Source organism: Eschrichtius robustus, chromosome 8 (genome assembly GCF_028021215.1).
Source record: "Eschrichtius robustus isolate mEscRob2 chromosome 8, mEscRob2.pri, whole genome shotgun sequence".
Taxonomy (NCBI): domain Eukaryota; kingdom Metazoa; phylum Chordata; class Mammalia; order Artiodactyla; family Eschrichtiidae; genus Eschrichtius; species Eschrichtius robustus.
This window is the reverse complement of record NC_090831.1, coordinates 78,980,249-79,004,034: the sequence shown is the minus strand read 5'-3', so window position 1 is coordinate 79,004,034 and position 23,786 is coordinate 78,980,249. Positions and strand designations below refer to the sequence as shown.

Below are 23,786 nucleotides of genomic sequence, written 5' to 3'. Positions count from 1 at the left end.
CTTTTTAAAATCTGCCACATTATTTTTGATAGTCCCTTGTTTGTTGCACATGTTTTTGTTTCCTTCTTTTGTTTATCTAAATGTTTTCAATGTCATTTCATACTATACATTGTAAAGATAAATAAAAATTATTTTTTCTGTTTATACAGGAAAAAGAAACCATTTCCGCTCTCTCCCTCCTTCTAAGAGTGTTTCCTAGGAAAATCTAAAGAGCCTAAATTCTCACTCTAACCTTTTGGAATGTAAATAAGTCTCTCTGAAGGCCTGGGCTTCAGCTGTTTTGAAATGTAAACACCTAGGAAGATACAGCTTCACCTTGGGAGCTTAAAGTAGATGTAACCATTTGTTTCTCAGTAAAATAAAAGTTTTATTTTTCTTTTGGATGAGGACAACTAATTAAACAAATGGCTACCACAAATTCCAAGTGAACTTAGGGTGAAGGAATGTGAAAAAATAAAAACTTAACTAAGAAGGATCTGGCCACAAACTGTGATGTCAAATCCTCCTATGGAAAACAGGTTACCATTAATCCAAATAGTAAGTGATAATTGTGCTGCCAAATGAAAAATAGGGTACTACTGATCCCAAAGCCTCATGTTATATGCTAGCTAAAAATAGCGTGAGAGAAAAGGATTATAACTAGCTTAGCTGTATAAATTGTGTGAGGTCTTATTCTGATTTGGTAGTTTCTTGTGGATTATCTATATACAGCTATTTTATAATGTGTTTATTCAACAATAAATGTGTTTGCTTTCTTTCCACGGTGATGTGAAGAGGTCTCTCTTTGTTGGTAAGCTTTTTACTTCCCCAACAATATCTAATAATTCCAACACCTATGGACTGTAATTTTTCTCTTTGTTGTTTCTCATCATCATCTCATGCTTGGCATTTCTTAAGAGTGTGGGAATTCAGGGGGCCTGGGTTGAGACATTCCTGTGGAAATTTGAGTTTGTTTTTGCCAGACACCAGAATACACTGCCCATACACAACTACTTTGCTCATTTTTCTGCTAGAGGTTCCTCAGACCATGCAGGTAAAATAAAATCAAACCCTAAACCTGCATGAGGGCAGACCTGTGGTTATGAATTATCAGGGGATACTTTTTCTTCCCACCCAGTACAAGGCCAAGCTAGACAAGACTAACTTGCTTCTTCCCTTTGCCAGTAAGCAGACTATATTTTATCCTTTAGATTCAAGTGTTCCAGCGTTATGCAGGGGTCTCAGCCAACCTTCCCCTCCCCTCTCCCCCACTCCTCCCTTGTATAAGCTTTACTTCTATTCCTCAGAGCTGCTCTTAAAGCCTAAGGCTATTTCACTTCAGCAAACGTCCATAAAGTGGCTCTAGAAATCAGCTTATGCTTATCACAGTTTTCAGTTCTTATTCCCTGCCTCACCCCTGCCCCCAACCAGATTTCCCTCACTTTCTTGCAACCTCATTATATTTTGATTTGAGGGGGTGGTATTTCACTCGATTTTTTTCATCACGAAGGTTTTTAAAAATATGTCACCCATTGTGTTGCTGGAAGGAGAAATCTAAGGCATTTGTTTTATAATGGTTATACCTCTTACCAGCCACTACTCTAGGAAAAGATGGAGGTAGAGAGAACAGATATATGAATATGAAACACAGCAACTTGCAGAATATTACTGTTCTCCTCAACTAATTCTCTCAGGTATCTTGAATACACTGTAAGCACTATGAATCTCTTTAGAACCTGAATACACGGCTACTAAGCACAAATTTTATGGTATCTGCTTTACTACAGGAATGTGCCAAGTGTTCATTTTTGCTCTTGTTCTCTTTCTCCTCATTTTCCCATTACTTTCAATAACAAGACTCTTAATCCACAATTCCCTTAGTTAAAAGTATTAGGAACTTCTGGTTTTCTATTCTCCCCCTCATAGGAATAAACTTGAAATGTCAATCAATTCACTAGGCCAGTTGATTAATTGCTACTTCTACATGACCTGCAGTACCAGCACTATGCTGTTACTCCCCATCAGTCCATTGAACAAAGACTAGTAACTTCTGATACCACAAACACAGAAGATTTTAATAGGACAATTACCTATTTAAGGACCAAGTATTCCTTGAAGGGATATGGGCGGCAATATCAGGACTTGGCTTCAGAATTATAGGCTGAATTTGCAAAGTGTTGCTAAGCTTGGTCTTTCAAAAACTTGGGTACCTAGCCAAATGAGCCTACTTCAGTAGTACACTTAAACACTATCTTGGTCCCCTCCAAAAGGCACAAAACGTCTTGAATATTCAAGTTGTGATTTCTGCTCTGTTTTATAGCACACTTCTGTGGCAGCAGTGTGTGAGATTAGAGAGAGGGAAATGGGAAATCGGGACACAGTTAGAAAACAATAAAAATAATCTAGTCATATGGGGAAATAAACGGTCTGGAGCAAAAATTATAGGAACTGTGGTTTAAGGGGGATCTGAGACAATCTAGGTTAACCTCCTGGTATCTATTGCTTAATCTGGAGGCGAGAGGAAGATGGTAGACTGTTAGCTCCACGACAGAAGAAGTCCCCGCTGATTTACTCCACGTTTCTAGACAGTGCCTGGCACATAATATGCATTCAATAAACACTTGACTGAATGAATACGGCAGCGTTAGACAGAATATGGGAAAGGAGGAAAAATGCATTCGAACTCGGGGGGAACTTAATTTGAGGGAGAAGGGAGTCGAGAAATTTCCCACTGACAAAACGGAGCATGTCAGGAAGGGGAGCTAGTTCTGGAGGAAAAGTATGATTACTGGAAGTTGTAGTGATCAAAACTGCATTTCTAATATTAGAATTAGAATTTCTAATATTAGTTACCCAACCAGGGGTTATTTATCTAAAGGCCAACCACATTAGCTTACTTGAACATGACCTTCGCCTAGGTTAGCTGGGATGCAAATTCTCTCTACATTTCCAAGAATTCTCTAACCACGTAAAAATGTTTCTTCCTGGAAGCTGTTCGCACACACTCCTCGCTTTCTGCACACAAACGCGAGAAGCAGGTGTTGGCAGAAAAGACGCCGGCAGCTGAAGAACCAGAGCTATAATCCAGTCTCTGCCTCAACTGCCGCACCTGCCCCAGTCTTCTGGGCTCCATCAAGGGGAGATTTGGAAGAAGATGACTTAAAGTCACAGGGTGGAAGCAAAACAAGAACAAGGTCAGGAGCTCGTGTCCAACTCTTTAACTCCTGGTTCCGGATTATTTCTCCGGGGTGCAGCTGGCGCCAGCCGCGGAAATACGACCGAGTCTGGGTAAAGGTCGCCAGGTAGGGATGATAGCCAGGAGACCTCTAGGTTTGTCAGAGTCGACCGTCTCCCTCTAAGCAGGCAAAACGTGCGGCTCAAACAGCATTACGTCAACCAGCAGGAGACCCGTTACCTTACAGGCTTATGCCCTCGATCCACCCCTCGACTCCGCTCCACCCTCCCAGTCGGCACGCGCATGCACCCTGAGGCCCGAGGTTGATGTCAGCCCCTCCCGGCACAACCTCGGTGTCGTACCTCTAATGGCCTGTCGTAACTGCCGGGAAGGAAAGGCCGGGAGAGGAGGGGCATTCACGCTGTTCCCCTCACGGTGCTAGCCGGCAGCGCGCGCGCAGGGTCCTGACTCAGCCCCGCAGACCCGAGCCAATGGGGGGCGGCGACGTCACTACGTATCAGTTCGCCGGGCCGCACGTCAGGAGGGCAGAGGGCGGAGCGAGTTTGGTTGCATTTTCACCCATACATAGGCGCGGACCGGCGTGTCCTTGGGATTAGAGAGTGGGACGTTCGGCTTGCGAGCGGGAACGGCTTAGTCGTACACAGAGAAAGAACGGTGGGCGCGGGGCGCGGAGGCCACGGCGGGCGAGAAACCTAGCCATGAGGCCGCGCGCCTGCGTGGGGGGCGCGCGGGTGGACTGAGGCCCGTGGGCGGGGGCCGGGTGGGGGACAGGGAGTGGGGGACCCCGGACTGCGCCCAGCCCGGCGGGCTACGGCGTGAGGTGGGGCGGGACCCTACCTAGGTTGTGGCGTGGTCTCGGTCAAGGTCCTGAAAGCTCGGAGGCGGCTTGTTCGCGGTTCTCTCCGAGACGCGGGCCCTACGTTGTCGGGACTGCGGGGCTATGGCAATGATAGACAAGATTTTCTCCGGAGTGAGGGCGGGAGTTGGGGGACGGTGCGCAGCGCTTCACGTCCTCTTTCTAAGAGAGCAAAAGCTCCTGCTCTTCCAATAAGTCATTACTTTTCCTGGCCACCTGTCGCTTCCCCCCTTAACCTGCTCAGGCACCTCGGAGAGGTAGGTTTCATCACAGTCTCCTTGAAACTGGCTTGGATGGATGACCTCGTGGTCTCCGCCGGCGATCCCAGAGCCCATTCTTGGAGAATGGGCATTCCCGGGGAGACGTCAAAAGCCTGCTGCTGGCCTCCCACCCACAGCAAGGCAATTTAGAGGGACCTGAACAGGCTGAATCAACCATTATTTCCCTTTTTGTAAAAATGTATTTTGCCTTATCTTCAGAGAGAGGTGACTTTAAATTGTAGTATGAATAATTAGACCGCCTTAAAAGTTGGAATTTTGGTGGTTTGGGTTTAATATATTCACAGTTCAGCTTATTCAGATTTGTGACTTTTTGTGACCTTGATGTCATCTTTTGAAATGGTTTTGAAGTAGGTTCCTAATTTGCTTTCATCACTTATGTCAACTGGAAAAAAATGCACAACGTAAGAGTTGTAAGTTCTATTTGGGGCAAAATGAGGACAAGAGACTGGGAGACAGCATTTCTTTTTTTTTTTTTTTTCTCGGCCCCAGCATGCGCTTGTGGGATCTTGGTTCCCCAACCAGGGGTTATTTATCTAAAGGCCTGTTTTGCCAGTTTTTCCCAGACCACAGAGTGCCTCATTCCTGATCTCTACCCTGAACTCTTCAGGATGTGTTGAAGGTCAAAAGCTGCAGTGGCTTGTGCCTTAATGCTTGTAGAGGCAGATGTCAAGTGCCAATTTTTAGTTGACACACACACACAGACGTGTTTTTAAGGAAGTTCTTCCAGATAGTGTTTTTTGTATTAAAGAATCTTTTGCAAGTGAACTAAGTAAAACAAAATTCAACCTGGTATATAATGTCATAAGTTTGCAGTGAGTTAGTGGCTGGAGTTGATCATTGGTTTACACTTTTTTTACTTGGAGAAAAAATTAATTGAGTCTTTCATTTTTAGATTTAAAAATGTGTGATGTTGAGAAGGGCAAGAAGATTTTTGTTCAGAAGTGTGCCCAGTGCCATACTGTGGAAAAGGGAGGCAAGCACAAGACTGGGCCAAATCTCCATGGTCTGTTTGGGCGAAAGACAGGTCAGGCTGTCGGATTCTCTTACACAGATGCCAACAAGAACAAAGGTAAGAGGGGGACCATTGTTAACTAACACAAGCACAAATTGCATGAGTGTAACCTTTGGTAAACACTTTTTCAGGAGTGTGACATACTTAACAATACATCCCTCCTTGTTTAGGCATCACCTGGGGAGAGGAGACGCTGATGGAGTATTTGGAGAATCCCAAGAAGTACATCCCTGGAACAAAAATGATCTTCGCTGGCATTAAGAAGAAGGGAGAAAGGGCAGACTTGATAGCTTATCTCAAAAAAGCTACTAATGAGTAATAGTTGGCCACTGCCTTATTTATTATGAAACAAATGTCTCATGACTTTTTATGTGTACCATATTTAAATTGATCTCATACACTAGAATTCAGATCATGAATAGCTGATGTAATATTTCTGTCCTGATTTAAATAAGATTGGCTTGTGGCTAAATGAATATGGTCAGCTTTTTGAATTTTGATAGTAATTCTGGTTCAGCAAGTACTATCACTGTTTTCCCCTTCTAAAGAGATGATTAAACTTGAATACGGAATGTTAAACTTTTCAGGGATATGGTGAATGCCTTCTCAAACCCTATAGGAGATTGGTTTTATATTTAGATTTCTATAACTGGTTATATTAATATATTTAAATATTGAGAAGCTCCCTTCATTGTCTCATAGACCAGCAAGATTCACCTGTGTTTCAAGTTGTGTTCATTCACCTGTTAAGGCAAGGGCTGAAGATACGCTGACAATGTCCACTTTATCTTTTTGGTCCTAACTATGCCAATTTAATTAAAATTCTCCATCTAAAATATTGCGTTTTACTTAATGAAGGGCATTTTAGTGTGGTTTATGTATAGCATCAGATAAAGAATATTTAGTACTTCTCACATTTTATAGATGATCTTTAAGATCAGATGCTTTTAAAATTCACTGTGACATGATAGGTTGGGAAATTTGCTTGTGAATTCTTTACAAAGTCAGACTAAGTTAAAATTCAGGATTGTCTTTTAAACAGGTATTCAGAAACACAACTAGAACTACTATAGATGTGTGATTGGTAATGGTGCTTTTGCCAACTCAGAAGGGTTAAGGTAGAGGAGCTGTACCATTAGCACAGATTTGTAAATTATCTGATCATAAGGCTTGAGAATTAAAAACAAAGTCACAGATCATGATTTTTCTAATGTGCTTGATTTACTGACATACCAAAATGGTTGAAAAATATAATACCTCAAAATACGCAGCATTGTTACTAGTCATAGTACTAGATTGTGTTTACTTGGTCTTCTAGGACAGCCTGCACTAGAACACTTCAGTAATCCACCCAGTTTCTTTGGCCAGAATGAGCACTGCAGCATTTATGCCAAATGTAGAAAGAAGAATGTGTTTCTGGCCATAGTTTTGTGGTATGTACAGTACATGGTTGTAGTATATGTACAAAATTATTTCATACACAGTTTGTGCTGTACCTGTTTAGAGTAGTCCCTAGAAATTTTATGGAATGGTGAGCTTGAACTAAGCCATGAAGAATGCTGAGAGAAATTCTCAGTGGGGGAAGTAAGTCTGTGCCGGTGGTGAGAGCCATCTCTTTGTGTGACAGTGAGGAAACCAGGAAGAAGCCTTATCAAAGGTGATGGGGATGAGTAGGTAGGCCTGTAAGGCCTGACAAAGCACTTTGTAACTTGTGACTCTTATTTTCAGTCATTGGAGAAATGTGAGAAAGCAGTCAGTCTGGAAACATGTGCAGAAACAGTTTGGGGAAGCAAAAGAAAGCCTGCTGTAATTCAGGTGATATCCAGAGACGGTGTAGCAATTAGCTTCTGAGAGAGTTCTGGACCAATATGGGAAGACATGGAGACCAGGGAACTGATTTATTTCTGTGTTTCCCAAGTCAACTAAGGCCTATGCTGGCAGAGGATTGCTGAGTCCCTGCTGCTTTCTAGGCCAGTTGTACTCAATAAGTGCCTCTAGTGATTTATAAGTTCCTATAGTTAATTCAAAAGAAGGGACATTCCTAGCTGTAAGGGGTGTGTGCTCTCTTAGAAATAAAGAAACCCAAAAAGCTAGCACCGTATAACCCACATGTCTTCATTCCTAGTGTCTCTTCAGAGGTGGCTTGGTGAGTAGTATCAAAAGTGAGAGCCAGGTGTATTTAAGAAGTGTTTCTTCCAGGTGCCCCCTATATTCTGGATTTTGTCTAGAATAGCACTATCCAATACAGCTTTCTGTGGTGACAGACTGAATATGTGCTGTCCAGTTAGCCACCAACCAGGTGTAGTTATGGAATTTGGGTAGTGTGGCTACAGAACTGAATTTTTATTTTATTCAACTTTAATCAGTTTAGGTTTGCATAGCCACAGATGACGAGGGTGTTTACAGCACAGGTCTAGAACTAGAACCATGCGTGGTCTATAACAAAAGTGCTTCCTCTGAACTCTTTGTTTTCCTAATCTAGGATTCTTACAAGTACACTAAGTGCCCTTGAACACTGATTCCAATTCCTGTCTCTAAATCTGATATGCTCACCTTTATAATTTTACTATACATTCTACATATTCCATTCATAAGTTGGCAATTTATTTTAGTTAGGTGTTATTCTCATGGTATGTAGCGATACACCTTTTATATATATATTTTTTTTTTTAATTAATTTATTTATTTATTTTTGGCTGTGTTGGGTCTTCGTTTCTGTGCGAGAGCTTTCTCTAGTTGCGGCAAGCGGGGCCGCTCTTCATCGCAGTGCACGGGCCTCTCACTGTCGCAGCCTCTCTTGTTGTGGAGCACAGGCTCCAGAGGCGCAGGCTCAGAAGTTGTGGCTCACGGGCCTAGTCGCTCCGCGGCATGTGGGATCTTCCCAGACCAGGGCTCGAACCTGTGTCCCCTGCATTGGCAGGCAGATTCTCAACCACTGCGCCACCAGGGAAGCCCAGTGATACACCTTTTTGTCATCCTTTTCCTCAAACTTTTCTTCAGTTTCGTTATAGACATTATATTGTACATTTTCGCTTTAACCCCTAAAGATTGTTGTAAATTGAAAAGGGTGTCATGAAATTCACATGCTGTCTATGAAGAGGCCTTACCAGTGGCTCACCCTCCCCAGTTGACTAGGCTAAAGCTGTTTCATATCAGTCAAGGTCACACAAGAGTAAACCAAAACCAACTTAGCTACAGCTTAGCTTCATTTCTAGTGATGAGGTCTTTTGGCTCTTCATATTAGAGTACCTTGAGATACCAAGTAAGATTGCTGAGCACAGAATAAGAGTGGCTATTAAGGTACAGTTCATACAGGCAAGGCTGATGCCTATATGAACTAAAGTTGGCTATTTTAGTCACATTAGAGGTCTCAGTATTGGAACTGGAAGAGATCTTAGAGACTCTTAGAATCCAACTGCACTATTATACAGATGAGAGGTGAAATTAACCTTATTTAGGCTCAGGGAACTATGGGAACTACTCAGTTGAGCTGGACCACCAACAGGACCTGGTAGTCCATCCTAGCAAATCACAGAGCAGGGGAACTGAGGCATATGGCAGATACCTGGGTTTGGAGAGGGATAGGGTTAGTAACACCTATTAGTAACTCAGTCCTGAAACACCCCTACAGTGAGCTGTGACGCCTTCCTCTTGAGGGGCTGAGGTATGCTGTGGGCAGGAGGCAAGTAGCCTGGGGTGGGACATAGCCCATACCCTTTTCCAGAGTGTTGCTCCCTTCCCACATGTGAGGAGCCCTCCTGCCTGGGAGCTCACTTGAGGGGTTCTGGACCCAAAGTGGCCATAGTCAGGTGCTCTTGCTCCAGTGACCTGGTTATAAAGTCCTCAGGGGAGGGGAGCATGCACTGCCTCCTTTTCCATCCCTCTGGATTTGTTACCATTTTTCTTGCACTCAACACCTGCCAATAAAGATTGTCTACACTGTAAAATAGATAGCTAGTGGGAAGCAGCCGCATAGCACAGGGAGACCAGCTCGGTGCTTTGTGACCACCTAGAGGGGTGGGAGGGAGACGCAAGAGGGAGGGGATATGGGGATATATATATACGTATAGCTGATTCACTTTGTTATACAGCAGAAACTAATAAAACAATGTAAAGCAATTATACTCCAATAAAGATGTTAAAATGTATACTAAGAAAGATTAAAGAAGTTAAAAAAAAACAGATTGTCCACACTGGAAAAAACTAGGTGAGTGACATAGCTGAAACCACCACCAAGATACTTTGACCACAGTTTGGTCTTAGTCTAACCCAGTTTTACCAGACATTTTAATGGGCTGCTTCATTTTTGCTCTTTCTTTATTCATTAGAAATGTGCCTGTGTTCACATTGGTACCATTAAATATGTGTCTATAGCTGGAACAGTGTCCTTTGAAAAACGACCATTGGACTAGTTAATTTTATTTGTGGTGTAACAAAGAATGCTGGGTTTGGGATTGGAAAATATGTGTTTAGAGTAGGGGTTAGTAAGCAGCCCATTGTCCCAAAGTTTTCGTAAATAAAACTTTATTGGAACATGGCCACATTTATTCATTTATGTCTTAACTAGGGCTGCTTTTGTGCTACAACATCAGAATTGAGTAGTTGCAACAGAGACTGTATGGCCCACAAAGCCTAAAATCGTGACTGGCGCTCACAGAAAGAAGTTCTCGGCCCCTGGTTTAGAGCTTTGCAGTTACTTTTTTTTCTGCCATCTGGAGAATAGGAATAACCTATACCTCATAAGATTGCTGTTGATTGTTCACTGAGTGGCCTCTGAAAGCTCTTAACTGGTAAGCACTGGAATAATTTGTTTATTTTATATCCTCATCAAATTCCTTGAAAGTCACATAGTGGAAAATTAGGTTAACAGTTACCTAATTGTCGTGTCTGGCTTTCTTTTCTATTCTCAAATGGCTCTGATGACTCTAGGACATTTGACACCCTAGACTGCTCTTATTTTTTTTACCTCCCTCATTTAAATTAATTTCACATACTCATGGAATAAAATACATAGGCATCATAAAACCTTTATACACATATAGCTGTAACTGTCTGTTAGTAATCCAAATCAGCATGACATTTTACCCAAATTCCAGTCCCATCACTAAATTGCTTTATAGTTATAAGGTATAGTCACATTTCATTTCATCCTCACTAACTCATAAGGTATATGGAACAAGAATTGTCCCTATTTTATAGCTAAGTAAATAGGCTCAGGTTGTTACTGCCAGAGGTCACACAGACACAGGTACATTACCTTGGTAGTATCACACGTACTGACACTGCCTTTTCATGGTTATGAAACTTCATGTTAAGTGAGTCATCTCTATCAGTCTTTTTTTTTTTTTAATTATTTATTTTTGGCTGCGTTGGGTCTTCATTTGCTGCTTGCAGGCTTTCTCTAGTTGTGGCTCGCGGTGGCTACTCTTCATTGCGGCAGGCGGGCTTTTCATTGCGGTGGCTTCTCTTGTTGCAGAGCACGGGCTCTAGGCACACAGGCTTCAGTAGTTGTGGCTCACGGGCTCTAGAGCGTAGGCTCAGTAGTTGTGGCGCACGGGCTTAGTTGCTCCGTGGCATGTGGGATCTTCCCAGACCAGGGCTCGAACCTGTGTCACCTGCATTGGCAGGCAGATTCTTAGCCACTGCGCCACCAGGGAAGTCCCTATTAGCCTCTTTATGGAACTCCCACACCTCCTTTTGTTGCTAGAGACAGGGCTTTCTCCAGGCCTCTGCAGTAATGCAGCCCTCACAAGTGGAGTCTGCATGTTCTTCACACTGTCCACAGCAGAGGCTTTGTGGTCTTGGTATCTTCCAGATCTGCATTCTCCATTTCCACACCTGATCTGGGTACTGTTTGAGAAAATCACACACTTCTATTGATTGCACCCCTGTAAACTTATCTTTGATTCAACTGAATCGGCGGAAACCCTGTGCAATTGTCCTTTTATATATTCATTCTCTCCCTGTTTTCCTCGTGGTTAATTTAGAAGGTCATCATGCTCCTCAAGCTTATCTCACTGGTCTCCCCTGCTCTCACAGCAGATGGCCTTGCCTCCCATTTCAGATAGGAATTCTCTACTTCCTGAATACAAGGAAGGATTTTGTCAAAACCTTTGAACTTCACAGAACTTCTTTCTGTGAAGTTCTAGGCATCATAAAACCTTTGTCCCTACTTTCAACAATGTTGTTCTTAATTCAGATATGATTCAGAATGTTCAATTACATCAAAACGTAGCTCCATATGTTACGGACGCCCCAGCATGGTCAATCTAACACCCATTCCCAACCCCCTTGTTCTCTGCCTCCCTCTCCCATATAAAATGAAAGAGATAAATGCTTGCTTTCATTTCAGTGCAGGAACTTTGCATTGAGAGCTACACTCCAACAGAACAAATTCACTGCCTAAGTTCTGGAAATTATGGCTTTTCTTATTCAGTTTATAAGTTTAATGAAATTCAGGACACCTACCTGAATCAGGCAGGGGTAATACGTCTGGACCAAGAGATGACAAATCTTTCCAGTTTGGGATGATAGGGGAAATCTATAGATTTCTGAGTCACCTGCCTATGGCATGAGTTGGGGCATACGGTATTGTCTGTAAGACAAGAATTTCTTGTTCTTTTTACTGGTTAGTGTTGGAAGAAGACAGCCTAAGGGTCTGATTTCTCTGCTGATGCTGCTTAACAGGATCTTAGACACATTAGCTCTTCTGTGCCTTAAGTTTCCTCATCTGCAAACTGACCTTAATTATATTAGTCCTTAGGATTATTGTGAGGCATACACAAGTGAATGTGCTTGGCGTGTTGCCTTGCACTCAGTAAATCCTTAAATGTTAGCTAATTTTGAACTGGTTGGACAGGGCAGTTTGTCAAATTAGCAGTTGGGCAGATTGCGTGGAAGGGAGAGGACGCTTACTGGGATGACTTTTTTAACTGAAGTGATTTAGGGGGAGAGAAGTGTCTGGAATTAGAGATTTATTTCCATGGCTCAGGTCCATAATTCTAATAACTCACTCATTAGGTGATGTCTCATTCTCTATTAGTGACCAGGACCAAGAATCAATGAAGTACAACCTTCACCAATGCCATTTACTTTGAGAGCTTTTTTGAGGGGGTCTGAGACATTTGGTCAAAAGGTTAAATGGGCACCTAATTTCCATAGACTCATCGTCTAAATATGTCTAACTTTTCCAGTAACCTAACACAGACATAGTTTTTAATACTGTATTTACTAGGATTATGCCAGCCCTAGCCAACTTGTCCTGAACCTTTGAGGGTAATCTCAAGAAAGGAGACAAATCAATATGGAAATACATGCATTAGAGGCAGTTTAGACTAGGAAATGTTTAGGAGGCTGGTTCCAGCCCACCACTATTCCCTGTCCCAGAAAGATTTATCTGTAGGCTTAATCCAGGTGATAGCAGGGTCCACCTGTAAGCTTCTTACCTCACAATGGTTGCTGACTTGTCTTGAGCAATATTCAGTAGTTATAGGGCTAAAGAATGTTGGTTCTGGAAACCAGCACCTCATATAATTCTTGGATGGGGCATGTGTGATATAAGAAAATATCACTATGCTAACCAAACAAACACTGTATGCTGTGTACACAGGTTAGAGACTGGGAAGAGATCTATGGGAAAGATTTTTAACTTACGAGCCTCCTGAATCAGACTAGGTTAGGAGACTTAATTTTTTGGTATGCACGTAATAATATTAAGGGGAAAAAAGATATTTAAAGAACCAACGCTTACAAATAAATAACCTAAATTTACACCTAAAGGAACCAGAAAAAGGAGAACAAACAAAACCCAAAGTTAGTAGAAGGAAGGAATAAAGATCAGAGCAGATATAATGAAATAGAGACAGACAGAAAGAGAGGAAGAAAGAAAGAAACTAAGAGTTGGTTCTTTGAAAAGATAAACAAAATTGATAAACCTTTAGCCAGACTCATCCAATAAAAAAGAGAGAGGGCCCAAGTAAAATCAAGAATGAACGAGAAGCCTCTTTCAACTGACACCACAGAAATATAAAGGATCATAAGAGATTACTATGAACAACTATACACCAATAAAATGGACAACTGAGAAGAAATGGATAAATTCCTAGAAACATACAAACTCCCAAGACCAAGTCAGGAGGACGTAGAAAATACGAACAGACCAATTAGCAGGAATGAAATTGAATCAGTAATTAAAAAAAGAAAAACAAACAAAAAAACTCCTAATGAGCAGAAGTCCAGGACAAGATGGCTTTACAGGTGACTTCTACCAAACACTTAAAGAAGAGTTAATTCATCCTTCTCAAACTATTCTGGAAAATTGAAGAGGAAGAAATGCTTCCAAACTCATTCAATGAGACCAGCATCACCCTGATACCAAAACCAGACAAAGCTGTAAAAAAAAAAAAAAAATTACAGGTCAATATCATGGATGAACATAGATGCAAAACTCCTCAGCAAAATATTAGCAAACTGAATTCAACAATACTCTAAAAGGATCATACACGATGATCAAGTGGGATTTATTACAGGGATGCAAGTTTCGTTCAATATATGCAAATAAATCAATGGGATACACCACATTAACAAAATGGAGAATAAAAATCACATGATCCTCTCAATAGATGTCAAAATTAAACATCCATTCATGATAAAAACTCATCTAAGTGGGTATAGAGGGAACATATCTCAACAAAATAAAGGCCATTTATGACAAACCCACACCTAACATCACACTCAATAGTGAAAAGCTAAAAGCCTTTCCTCTAAATTCAGGAACAAGACAAGGATGCCCGCTTTCACCATTTCTATTTAACAGTATTGGAAGTCCCAGCCACAGCAATCAGATAAGTAAAAGAAATATAAGGCATCCAAATTGTAAGGAAAGAAGTAAAACTCACTATTTGCAGATGATGATACTATATCTAGAAAATTCTAAGGATGTCACCAAAAAACTGTTAGAACTAATAAATGAATTAAGTTGCAGGATACAAAATTAATATACAGAAATCTGTTGCATTGCTATACACTAACAATGAACTGGTAGAAGGAAAAAATAAGAAAACAGTCCTACTTACAATTGCATCAAAAAGAATAAAATACCTAGGAATAAATCTGACCAAGGAGGTAAAAGACCTGTACTTGGAAAACTGTAAGACATTGATGAAAGAAATTGAAGACAACACAAATATATACTGTGCTCATGGATTGGAAGAATTAATATTGTTAACATGACCATACTACCCAAGGCAATCTAGAGAGTCAATACAGTCCCTATCAAAATACCAGTGGCATTTTTCACAGAACTAGACCAAATTCTAAAATTTGTATGAAAACCTAAAAGACCTCAACTTGTTTTGTCTTTCTCAAAACAACCTTGAGAAAGAACAAAGCTGGAGGTATCACACTCCTTGATTTCAATATTACAAAGCTACAGTCATTGAAACAGTATGGTACTGGCACAAAAACAGACCCATTGATCAATGGAACAGAATAGAGAGTCCAGAAATGAACCCACACTTACATGGGCAATTAATCTATAACAAAGGAGGCAAGAATCTGCAATGGGGAAAAGACAGCCTCTTCAATAAGTGGCATTGGGAAAACTGGACAACTACATGTAAAAGAACCAAATTGGATTGCTTTCTCACACTATACACAAAAATAAACTCAAAATGGATTAAAGACTTAAATGTAAGACCTGAAACCATAAAACTCCTAGAAGAAAATGTAAGCAGTATGCTCTTTGACATCAGTCTTAATATTCTTTTGGAAATGTCTCCTAAGGCAAAGGCAACAAAAACAAAAGTAAGCAAGTGGGACAACATCAAACTAAAAAGCTTTTGCACAGCAAAGGAGACTGTTAACGAAAAGGTTACCTACTGAATGGGAGAAGGTATTTGCAAAGGATATATCTGATAAGATGTTAATATCCAAAATATCCAAATAACTTATACAACTCAACATAAAAAAAAAAACAAAAACCCAACTTGATTGAAAAATGGGCAAAGGACTTGAATAGGCATGTTTCCAAAGAAGACTTACAGATGGCCAACAGGTGCATAAAAAGATGCTCAACATCACTAATCATCACGTAAATGCAAATCAAAACCACAACGAGCTAACACCTCACACCTGTCAGAATGGATATTATCAAAAAGACAAGAAATAGCAAGTGTTGGGGAAGGATGTGGAGAAAAGGGAACGTGTGTGTTGTTAGTGGGAGTGTAAGTTGGTGCAGCCACTATGGAAAACAGTATGGAGTTTCCTAAGAAAATTATAAAATGGAACTACCATATGACCCAACAATTCCACACTTCTGGGTATTTTTCTGAAGAAAACAGAAACGCTAATTTGAAAAAATATATGCCCCCCTATATTCACTGAAGCATTATTTACAATAGCCAACATATGGAAGCAACCTAAGTGTCCATAAATAGATGAATGGATAGAGAAGATGTGCTATAGCTACACAATGGAATATTACTCAGCCATAAAAAAAGAGTGAAATCTTGCTATTTGTGACAATATGAATAGGCCTAGAGGGTATTATGCTAAGTGAAATGTCAGAGAAAGACGCATACCATATGATTTGACTTATATGTGAAATCTAAAAAACAAAACACATGGACAAACATAGTAAAACAGAAACAGATCATAAATACAGAGAACAAACAGGTGGTTGTCAGAAGTGGGGTGGGGGATGAGTGAAATAAGTGAGGAAGATTAAGAGGTACAGACTTCCAGTTACAAAATAAATGAGCCACAGGGATGAAATGAACGGCATGGGGATATAGTCAGTATAATGTGATATCTTTGTATGGTGGCAGATGGTAACTAGACTTATCATGGTGATCATTTAGTAATGTATAGAAATAATCAAATCACTATGTTGTGCACCTGGAACTAACAGTGTAGTAGGTCAATTATACTTCAAAAAAAGAAAAAAATCTGCATAAAGTAAGATTTAAGAATTACTAATAGATTTTGTTGTCCATACTCCTCTTTTCCTTATCACCACAGAGAGATGATGAGCTAACTGGTTTTTCAATGGGAGTGGGACTACGGAGACTCTATTAAGGATAAGTAGTGGAATGTTAGAGAAAAACAACACCGAAAGCTGTTTCTTAACTCCAGAATATGGAATAAAAATATTTTGCTTTCAAAAAAAAAGAAGAATCAATGCTTAGTGGGAAAAGACAGGAAGGGCCTGCCGTTTTCACCCCTTCTCAACCTACTATCTCTCAAGATAGGTAATGAAGAAGGGCCTTTTGTATCATAAATCAAGGTCTTGAGTACTCTTTTTAGCATAATAAAACAAAATGTAGGCTGTAATATATGCCAGATTCTTTTTGTAGCTATCATGCCTGAAGATTTTGATAGCTTTCTTCTATTTTCCACCCTAAAGTTAATCAGGCACGTCACAACCAAGCCCTATATTAGTAAATACAAAAAATTCAGGAAAGGTATGTGATTTTTTTAAAATTATTTATTTTATTTTTGGCTATGTTGAGTCTTTGTTGCCACACACGGGCTTTCTCTAGTTGTGGCGAGTGGGGGCTACTCTTTGTTGCAGTGCGCGGGCTTCTCATTGCAGTGGCTCCTCGTGTTTCGGAGCACGGGCTCTAGGCACGTGGGCTCAGTAGTTGTGGCTTGCGGGCTTCAGTAGTTGTGGCACGCGGGCTTCAGTAGTTGTGGCTCGCGGGGCTCTAGAGTGCAGGCTCAGTAGTTGCGGTGCACGGGCTTAGTTGCTCCGTGGCATGTGGGCTCTTCCCAGACCAGGGCTCGAACCCACGTCCCCTGCATTGGCAGGCGGATTATCAACCACTGAGCCACCAGGGAAGCCCAGTATGTGATTTTCTAATGGATCCTCTCAGGGGGAGCAGTTGCCCCCTCTACCCAAGCCTGTTCTCCAGCAGAATACCTTGAAAGTGGAGAGGTAATGCTCTTCTTTGGCTTTCTTCACAGCAGGTGCCATATCTAAATCCACCTTCTTTTTTAATTCATTGGAAGACGGGGAACTGCCCTTCAGGACACAGCCACAAGCTCCCTACTTTTGGTTCCTCTCCTATTTCACTGAACATTCCTTCTTAACCTCATTTGTAGGTTTCTTTTTGTCCACTCTGGAAGAGACTACTTCTTGCCTCCTTGATATCCACTTTCCTCTTCACTTCTAGTAACAGAACCTTAGTTTTTTGGGTTTTTTTTAGGGTGGTAATGGACCTACAAAAGACTACACTGTCCAGCTTCCCTAGGTGTGGTCAGTGAGTCAAGTGAAAGTGAGTCATGTGGGACTTCTGGAAAGAGCTGACTCAGCTAGGAGAACTGCCCTTTTGTCCCTTTTCTTCCTGCCTAGAACCTGGATGGGATTGCAGAACTCCTCTGGCAGTCATCTTGGCTTGCACCATTGAGGATGGAGCTATGCACCTGAGAATGGCAGAGCAGAAAGATAGGTGGAACTGGTGTATAGGTGATCTGGTGAAGCTGCCATCCTAGTCCAGACTTCTTTAACAATTTAATAAATGTCTTTCTTATTTAAGGCATTGTTGTTTGTTTCTGTTTCATGCAGCTGATTCTAATCCTAGCTGATACACCAACTCCTTATGTTATCAAACCAGGTTCATTTGCCGGACTCGCAGCAAGCCAAATGCTGAGACGCCAAGGTTTGCAGCAGAGAAACAATTTATACACAAGGCAGCCAAGCGAGGAGACGGGAGAACAAGTCTTAAATCCACTTTCATGAAGGTGAGGGGCACAGGCTACTTACAGGATAAGGAAGCAGGGTGGTCTGAGGTGTGGGGAAAGATGATTAAAGGTAAGAAAAATGTACAGTAATTGGGGTTCTGTACAGGCATATCTGAGTTACGTGCTTCTTCATGGGATGCATGTTCAGAAAATGGTGGCATTTACATGATCTGAGGGTGAAGTTTTTGACCTTCTGATGTCAAAAGGTTATCCACTGGACAGTCACCCAGTCCATGGTCTCGACTGGTTTGATCTGGGCAAGACAAGCTCCGTGTTCCTGAAAAACCATTTGAGCAACTATTACTATAGTGACTCATATATCAGAGGTGTTATCTGTAGGAGGTGATTTAAGGAGTCTTGTGATGTATTGTCTAAGCTACATGAAGCTTGAAGGGTATGCAATCTGCAAGAACAATTGAGGCAAGCTTGATTGAAGACAGGTTACAAGATATTATTTATCAAGCAAGTTATGATTTAAGGGATCTGATGACCTCCCTCAGTTTCACTTATATAATATTAGTGTTCCCCAAAGTTATGCCTGTCTTTACATTTTGTCCCCTTGGCAATATCCACACCCATGACTTTAGCACACACATGCCAGTGACTTCATAGCTATATCTGTAGTCCTAATACCCTTGAGCTCAAAAGCCTTATACTCAACTGCCTTTTAGACATCTTTATTTGGGTCCCCCCAACACCCGACCCAGACATTGTGGTTGGCTGAATAAGGGCCTCCTCCAGATAGGTCCATGCCTTAATCCCTGGAACCTATCATAAAAGTGACTTACAACTGTGATGAAGTTACGGATGTTGATATGGAGAGTTTATCCTGGATTATTCAGGTGGGCTTGATGAGTCAGAGAAGAAGGCAATGTAGCAATGGAAGCAGAGACTGGAGTGATGTGGGCACAACCAAGAATGCTGGCAGCCTCTAGAAGCTAGAAGAGACAAGGAATAGATTCCCCTTTTGAATCTCAGAAGGAACTATCCCTTCCAGCACCTTGATTTTAGCCCACTGAGACCCATTTCAGACTTCTGACCCCCAGACCTGCAAGATAATAAAGTTTGTGGTAATTCTCAACGGCATTGGGAAACTAACGCAGGCACCTCAAACCTAACATATCCAAAAGTATAGCCTTCCAGGGCTCCAGCAGAATCTGGGGAGTTGACTGGGCTCATCCCAAGGTGAGTCTTGATTTCTACCCTTGTCTCCTCAGTAGTACAAGACTGACACAAACTTGATTCTGTTCTTCAGAGCCCTTCTGCTTGGCTTCCTATCTTCCTGCCTTGTTCAATTTGAAAATTTGGCAAATGTCTTAAGGGCTGGGTGTTGGGCACATACTTTACCCCTTCCTTCTTACTGAGACCTTCACCTTTCAAGCCTCTGTTTTTCATTTCTTCCTCCCTGAGAAGTTTCTCTGCCTTTTAGTAGAGGCCCTCTGCCCAAGCCCTTCTCTTGGCTTCTTAGATTTTTGCCCCACACCCAGAACGGTTAATTGCTCTGAGGGAAAATGCAGCTGCAGGCTGTTACCTTACCTCTCCCTGCAGTTCTCTCTTCTCCAAGATTTTACGTTATGAAGTCTTGGTTGCTTCCACGTTATCTTCAAACAGCAGCTGCAAGCGACTTCATTTTAGCTCCACACACGAGAGAGAGGTGGATACCAGGCCTCCTCAACTGCTCCCCTCGCCCTCTCTACCCTGGACCTTCAGGTAAAGAACTTGCCTGGTATCTGAGCTCTGCTTTTATAACAGAGGGCTGACATTCTCTCTTTCCCCACAATCTAACAGCATCTCGGTACTGTTTACGTCCCAACCCCCAAACTAGCCTCATTCTGCATCCCAGGCCAGAGTGTATAATACTTGGGCTTTCTTAGTTTTCCTGAAAATCAGGATTGCCTGCTTTCTAAATCCTGTGATTTTATTTTGTGGCTCTCTAACTCCTTTCTCCTTGTTGATAATTCTGGACTAAGTGCTGTGCCAGCTCCAAATCGGTCGTTAACGAAGGCTCATTTTGACATTCCCAGATATATTGCATTCTGTTTTTCAATTTATTCCGCAAATATAAGCCTTGATAGCAAGCACTCTGTAGGTTGCTCTCTTTCCTCTGAATTGTAAATGAGTGATTTGTGACAATTTTGGTAAGCAGGGTCAAAGATCCTTACTAAAAAACAATAATGGGGGCTTCCCTGGTGGTGCAGTGGTTAAGAATCTGCCTGCCAATGCAAGGGACACGGGTTCGAGCCCTGGTCCAGGAAGATCCCACATGCTGCGGAGCAACTAAGCCCGTGTGCCACAACTACTGGGCCTGTGCTCTAGAGCCCGCAAGCCACAACTACTGAGCCCACATGCCACGACTACTGAAGCCCACACACCTAGAGCCCGTGCTCTGCAACAAGAGAAGCCACAACAATGAGAAGCCTGCACACCACAACGAAGAGTAACCCCTGCTCCCCACAGCTAGAGAAAGCCCACTCACAGCAGTGATGACCCAACACAGCCAAAAATAAAAACAAATTAATTAATTAATTTAAAAAAAATAATGGTAGCTTTTTATAGCTCTGAAACTTTGTGCTTCACTGGCATGAGTATCATGTGTTTTCTATGCCTGGTCTCATTTAATTAACACAACAATCCTGTGCAAGGGAGCGCAGGGGTTGAAGGGCTGGAGGGTAGAGTGGTAATTATTGACTGCACTTTGCTTATTAGGAAAGAAGCTGAGAGACGTTAAATTCCTCATCAGTGAGTGGTAGAGCTAAGATTCAGACAGGTCTCTCTGACTCCAAAGCCCTTAATCTTTCTAATACAGTTCTACCTCCTGACCTGTAATTCTCAGTGTCTGATGCCACAAACAATTTCTAACCTCAACCCCACCTAGTCATTGTAAGCACCTGTGGGCCCCTGATTAGATTGTGGATGATTCTGAATAGCCCATCACCTTGACTGAACAGTTAAAATGCAATGATGCGGGCTTCCCTGGTGGCGCAGTGGTTGAGAATCTGCCTGCCAATGCAGGGGACACGGGTTCGAGCCCTGGTCTGGGAAGATCCCACATGCCGCAGAGCAACAAGGCCCGTGAGCCACAACTACTGAGCCTGCGTGTCTGGAGCCAGTGCTCCACAACAAGAGAGGCCGCGATAGTGAGAGGCCCGCGCACCGTGATGAAGAGTGGCCCCCACTTGCCACAACTGGAGAAAGCCCTCGCACAGAAACGAAGACCCAACACAGCCATAAATAAATAAATAAATAAAATTAAAAAAAAAAATGCAATGACGCACAGAACATTTTTAGAGGCCAATAATAAAATTTAAGAATATTATGCCTAAGAACTAGTTAGTGACTGAGAATACACAAAGAAGGTTGGAGGCTCTTATGTACCTTGTGGTCTCTAAAAAGAAAAATACAGGAAACCCTTGAACAAAGTAGAGGTTAGGGGTGCTGACCCTCCAAGCAGTTGAAAATCTGCATGTAACTTATAGTTGGCTCTCTTGGCCACGGTTCCTCCATAACTGCAGTTTTGCAATCCTGAATTCAACCTACCATGGATCGAGTAGTACTGTAGTATTGACTACTGAAAAAAATCCACATATAAGCGGACCCACATAGTTCAAACCCATAATGTTCAAGGGTCAACTGTGTACAGATTCTTGGTACAGACATTAGTGACTTGCTGTTGGGGTCTAAGGGAACTATTGGCCTTACCTGGATTATGCAAATCTGAGGAGCAAAAGGTGTGGGTGAGGAAGTGAAATTGTGGCCCACGCAAATACTATTAGGAAGACCCTGGGCTCAGTTCTGGGTATGTCTGCTTGTGCTCTTAGTTCTTAACCCTAATTAACTTTTATGTCATTCCTGTAGTTACAATTGCCTTTTTTCCCAGAATGATTTTTCTTTATGGAGGTATAGTACAATCGATACAAAACATGATATTAATTTCAGGTGTATAACATAATGATTCAATACTTGTGTATATTGTAAAATGATCACTACAATATCTACTTAATATTCATCACCATACATAGTTACAAAAAAATTTTTTTTGTGCTGAGAACTTTTAAGACCTACTATCTTAGCAACTTTCAAATATGCAACACAGTATTATTAATTATAGTTACTATGTTATACATTACATCCCCCTGACTTTTTTTTTTTTTTTTTTTCGGCTGCACTGGGTCTTCGTTGCTGCACACGGGCTTTCTTTTTTTCTTTTTTTTTTTGCAGAGAGCGGAGCTACTCTTTGTTGAGGTGCGCAGACTTCTCATTGCGGTGGCTTCTCGTTTCGGACCATGGGCTCTAGGCACGTGGGTTTCAGTAGTTGTGGTGTGCGGGCTCAGTAGTTGTGGCTCGCGGGCTCTAGAGCGCAGGCTCAGTAGTGTGGTGCACGGGCTTAGTTGCTCTGCGGCATGTGGGATCTTCCCAGACCAGGACTCGAACCCACGTCCCCTGCATTGGCAGGCAGATTCTTAACCACTGCACCACCAGGGAAGTCCCCACTGACTTATTTTATAATTGGAAGTTTGTACCTTTTGACTCCCTTCATCCTTTCGCCTGCCCCCCACACCTCCCCATACCCCACTCTGGCAACCACCAATCTGTTCTTAGTATCTATGAGTTTGGCAGTGGTTTTTTGTTTTGTGTGTGTGTAGGGGGTGTTAGATTCCACATGTAAGTGAGATCATATGGTATTTGTCTACTTCTGTCTGGCGTATTTCACTTGGCATAATACCCTCAAGATCCATCCATGTTGTTGCAAATGGCAAGATTTCATTCTTTTTTATGGCTGAATAATATTCCGTTAGATAAATATACCACATTTTCGTTATCCATTCATCTATCAGTGGACATTTAGGTTGTTTCCATAGCTTGGCTATTATAAATAATGCTGTAATGAACATGAGATACATTTATCTCTTGAAGATAGTGATTTCATTTCCTTTGGATATATATATATACTCAGAAGTGGAATTGCTGGATCATACAGTAGTTCTATTTTTAGTTTTTTGAGGGACTTTCATACTGTTTTCCATGGTAGCTGCACCCATTTACAATCCCATCAACAGTACACAAGAGTTCTCCTTTCTCCACATCCTCACCAACACTTTTTATTTCTTATCTTTTTAATAATAGCCATTCTAACAGGTGTGAGGTAATATTTCATTCTGGTTTTGATTTGCATTTCCCAAATGATTAGTGATTTTGAGCATCTTTTCATGCACCTGTTTTGTATGTCTTCTTTGGAAAAATATCTATTCAGTTCCTCTGCCCAATTTTTAACTGGATTGTTTGTTTTTTAGCTATTGAGTTGTATGACTTCTTTATATATTTTGGATATTAACCCCTTATCAGATATATAATTTGCAAATACTTTCTCCCATTCAGTCTGCCAGAATGATTTGTTTTAAACATGTTCTAGTCAGGGCTCCTAGCAAGGAAAAGAGACTTTATCAAGATATCTCAGATAAAGGGAAGTTTTGAAGGCTCGTTTTGTTTTTATAAGGTATATTATCATTAGTGAACAGTCAGAGATTTTCCCCTACTTGCAAGCTAACAAGTCAGCCTGCTGCCATTTCATGGATGCTGGAAAAAGACATTAGACTTCCAGATTAGAGGCAGAGGATAGTTTATTAATTGCTGCAGTAGCAGAAGCTGGAGTATCAGCATTGTTGTGTCAGTTGCCCAAACCCCAGTTCCCACAGGGCATCACCAAGAGCCTCAGATAAAACC

At 41.6% G+C, this 23,786-nt stretch overlaps 1 protein-coding gene and 1 long non-coding RNA gene across 3 annotated transcripts in view; one reads left to right on the top strand and one right to left on the bottom strand.

The window, feature by feature from the left end:
- The window catches only part of LOC137768481 (uncharacterized), a 95,901-nt gene extending 92,302 nt beyond the window's left edge, over window positions 1-3,599 (bottom strand). The window contains exon 1 of the long non-coding RNA XR_011074753.1: window positions 3,517-3,599. This is a non-coding gene — a long non-coding RNA (uncharacterized lncRNA). The remainder of the gene's footprint in view (window positions 1-3,516) is intronic.
- A 97-nt stretch (window positions 3,600-3,696) lies between these two features.
- CYCS (cytochrome c, somatic) lies at window positions 3,697-9,861 on the top strand. 2 transcript variants are annotated; one of them, XM_068549173.1, is made up of 3 exons: window positions 3,697-3,829; window positions 5,205-5,381; window positions 5,495-9,861. In XM_068549173.1, the coding sequence occupies exons 2-3, from the start codon at window positions 5,213-5,215 to the stop codon at window positions 5,641-5,643; spliced, it is 318 nt and encodes a 105-aa protein (XP_068405274.1). In that variant the 5' UTR covers window positions 3,697-3,829; window positions 5,205-5,212; the 3' UTR covers window positions 5,644-9,861. The 2 variants fall into 2 exon arrangements, with proteins under 2 accessions (XP_068405274.1, XP_068405275.1); XM_068549174.1 differs by lacking the exon at window positions 3,697-3,829 and adding an exon at window positions 3,992-4,288.
- The last annotated feature ends 13,925 nt before the right edge of the window (window positions 9,862-23,786 follow it).

Excerpts from the sequence above, each read along its gene's own strand:
- CYCS (XM_068549173.1), top strand. The coding sequence starts at position 5,213 with ATGTGTGATGTTGAGAAGGGCAAGAAGATTTTTGTTCAGAAGTGTGCC. Across the intron at positions 5,382-5,494 it reads AGATGCCAACAAGAACAAAG|GCATCACCTGGGGAGAGGAG; the intron begins GTAAGAGGGGGA and ends CTCCTTGTTTAG.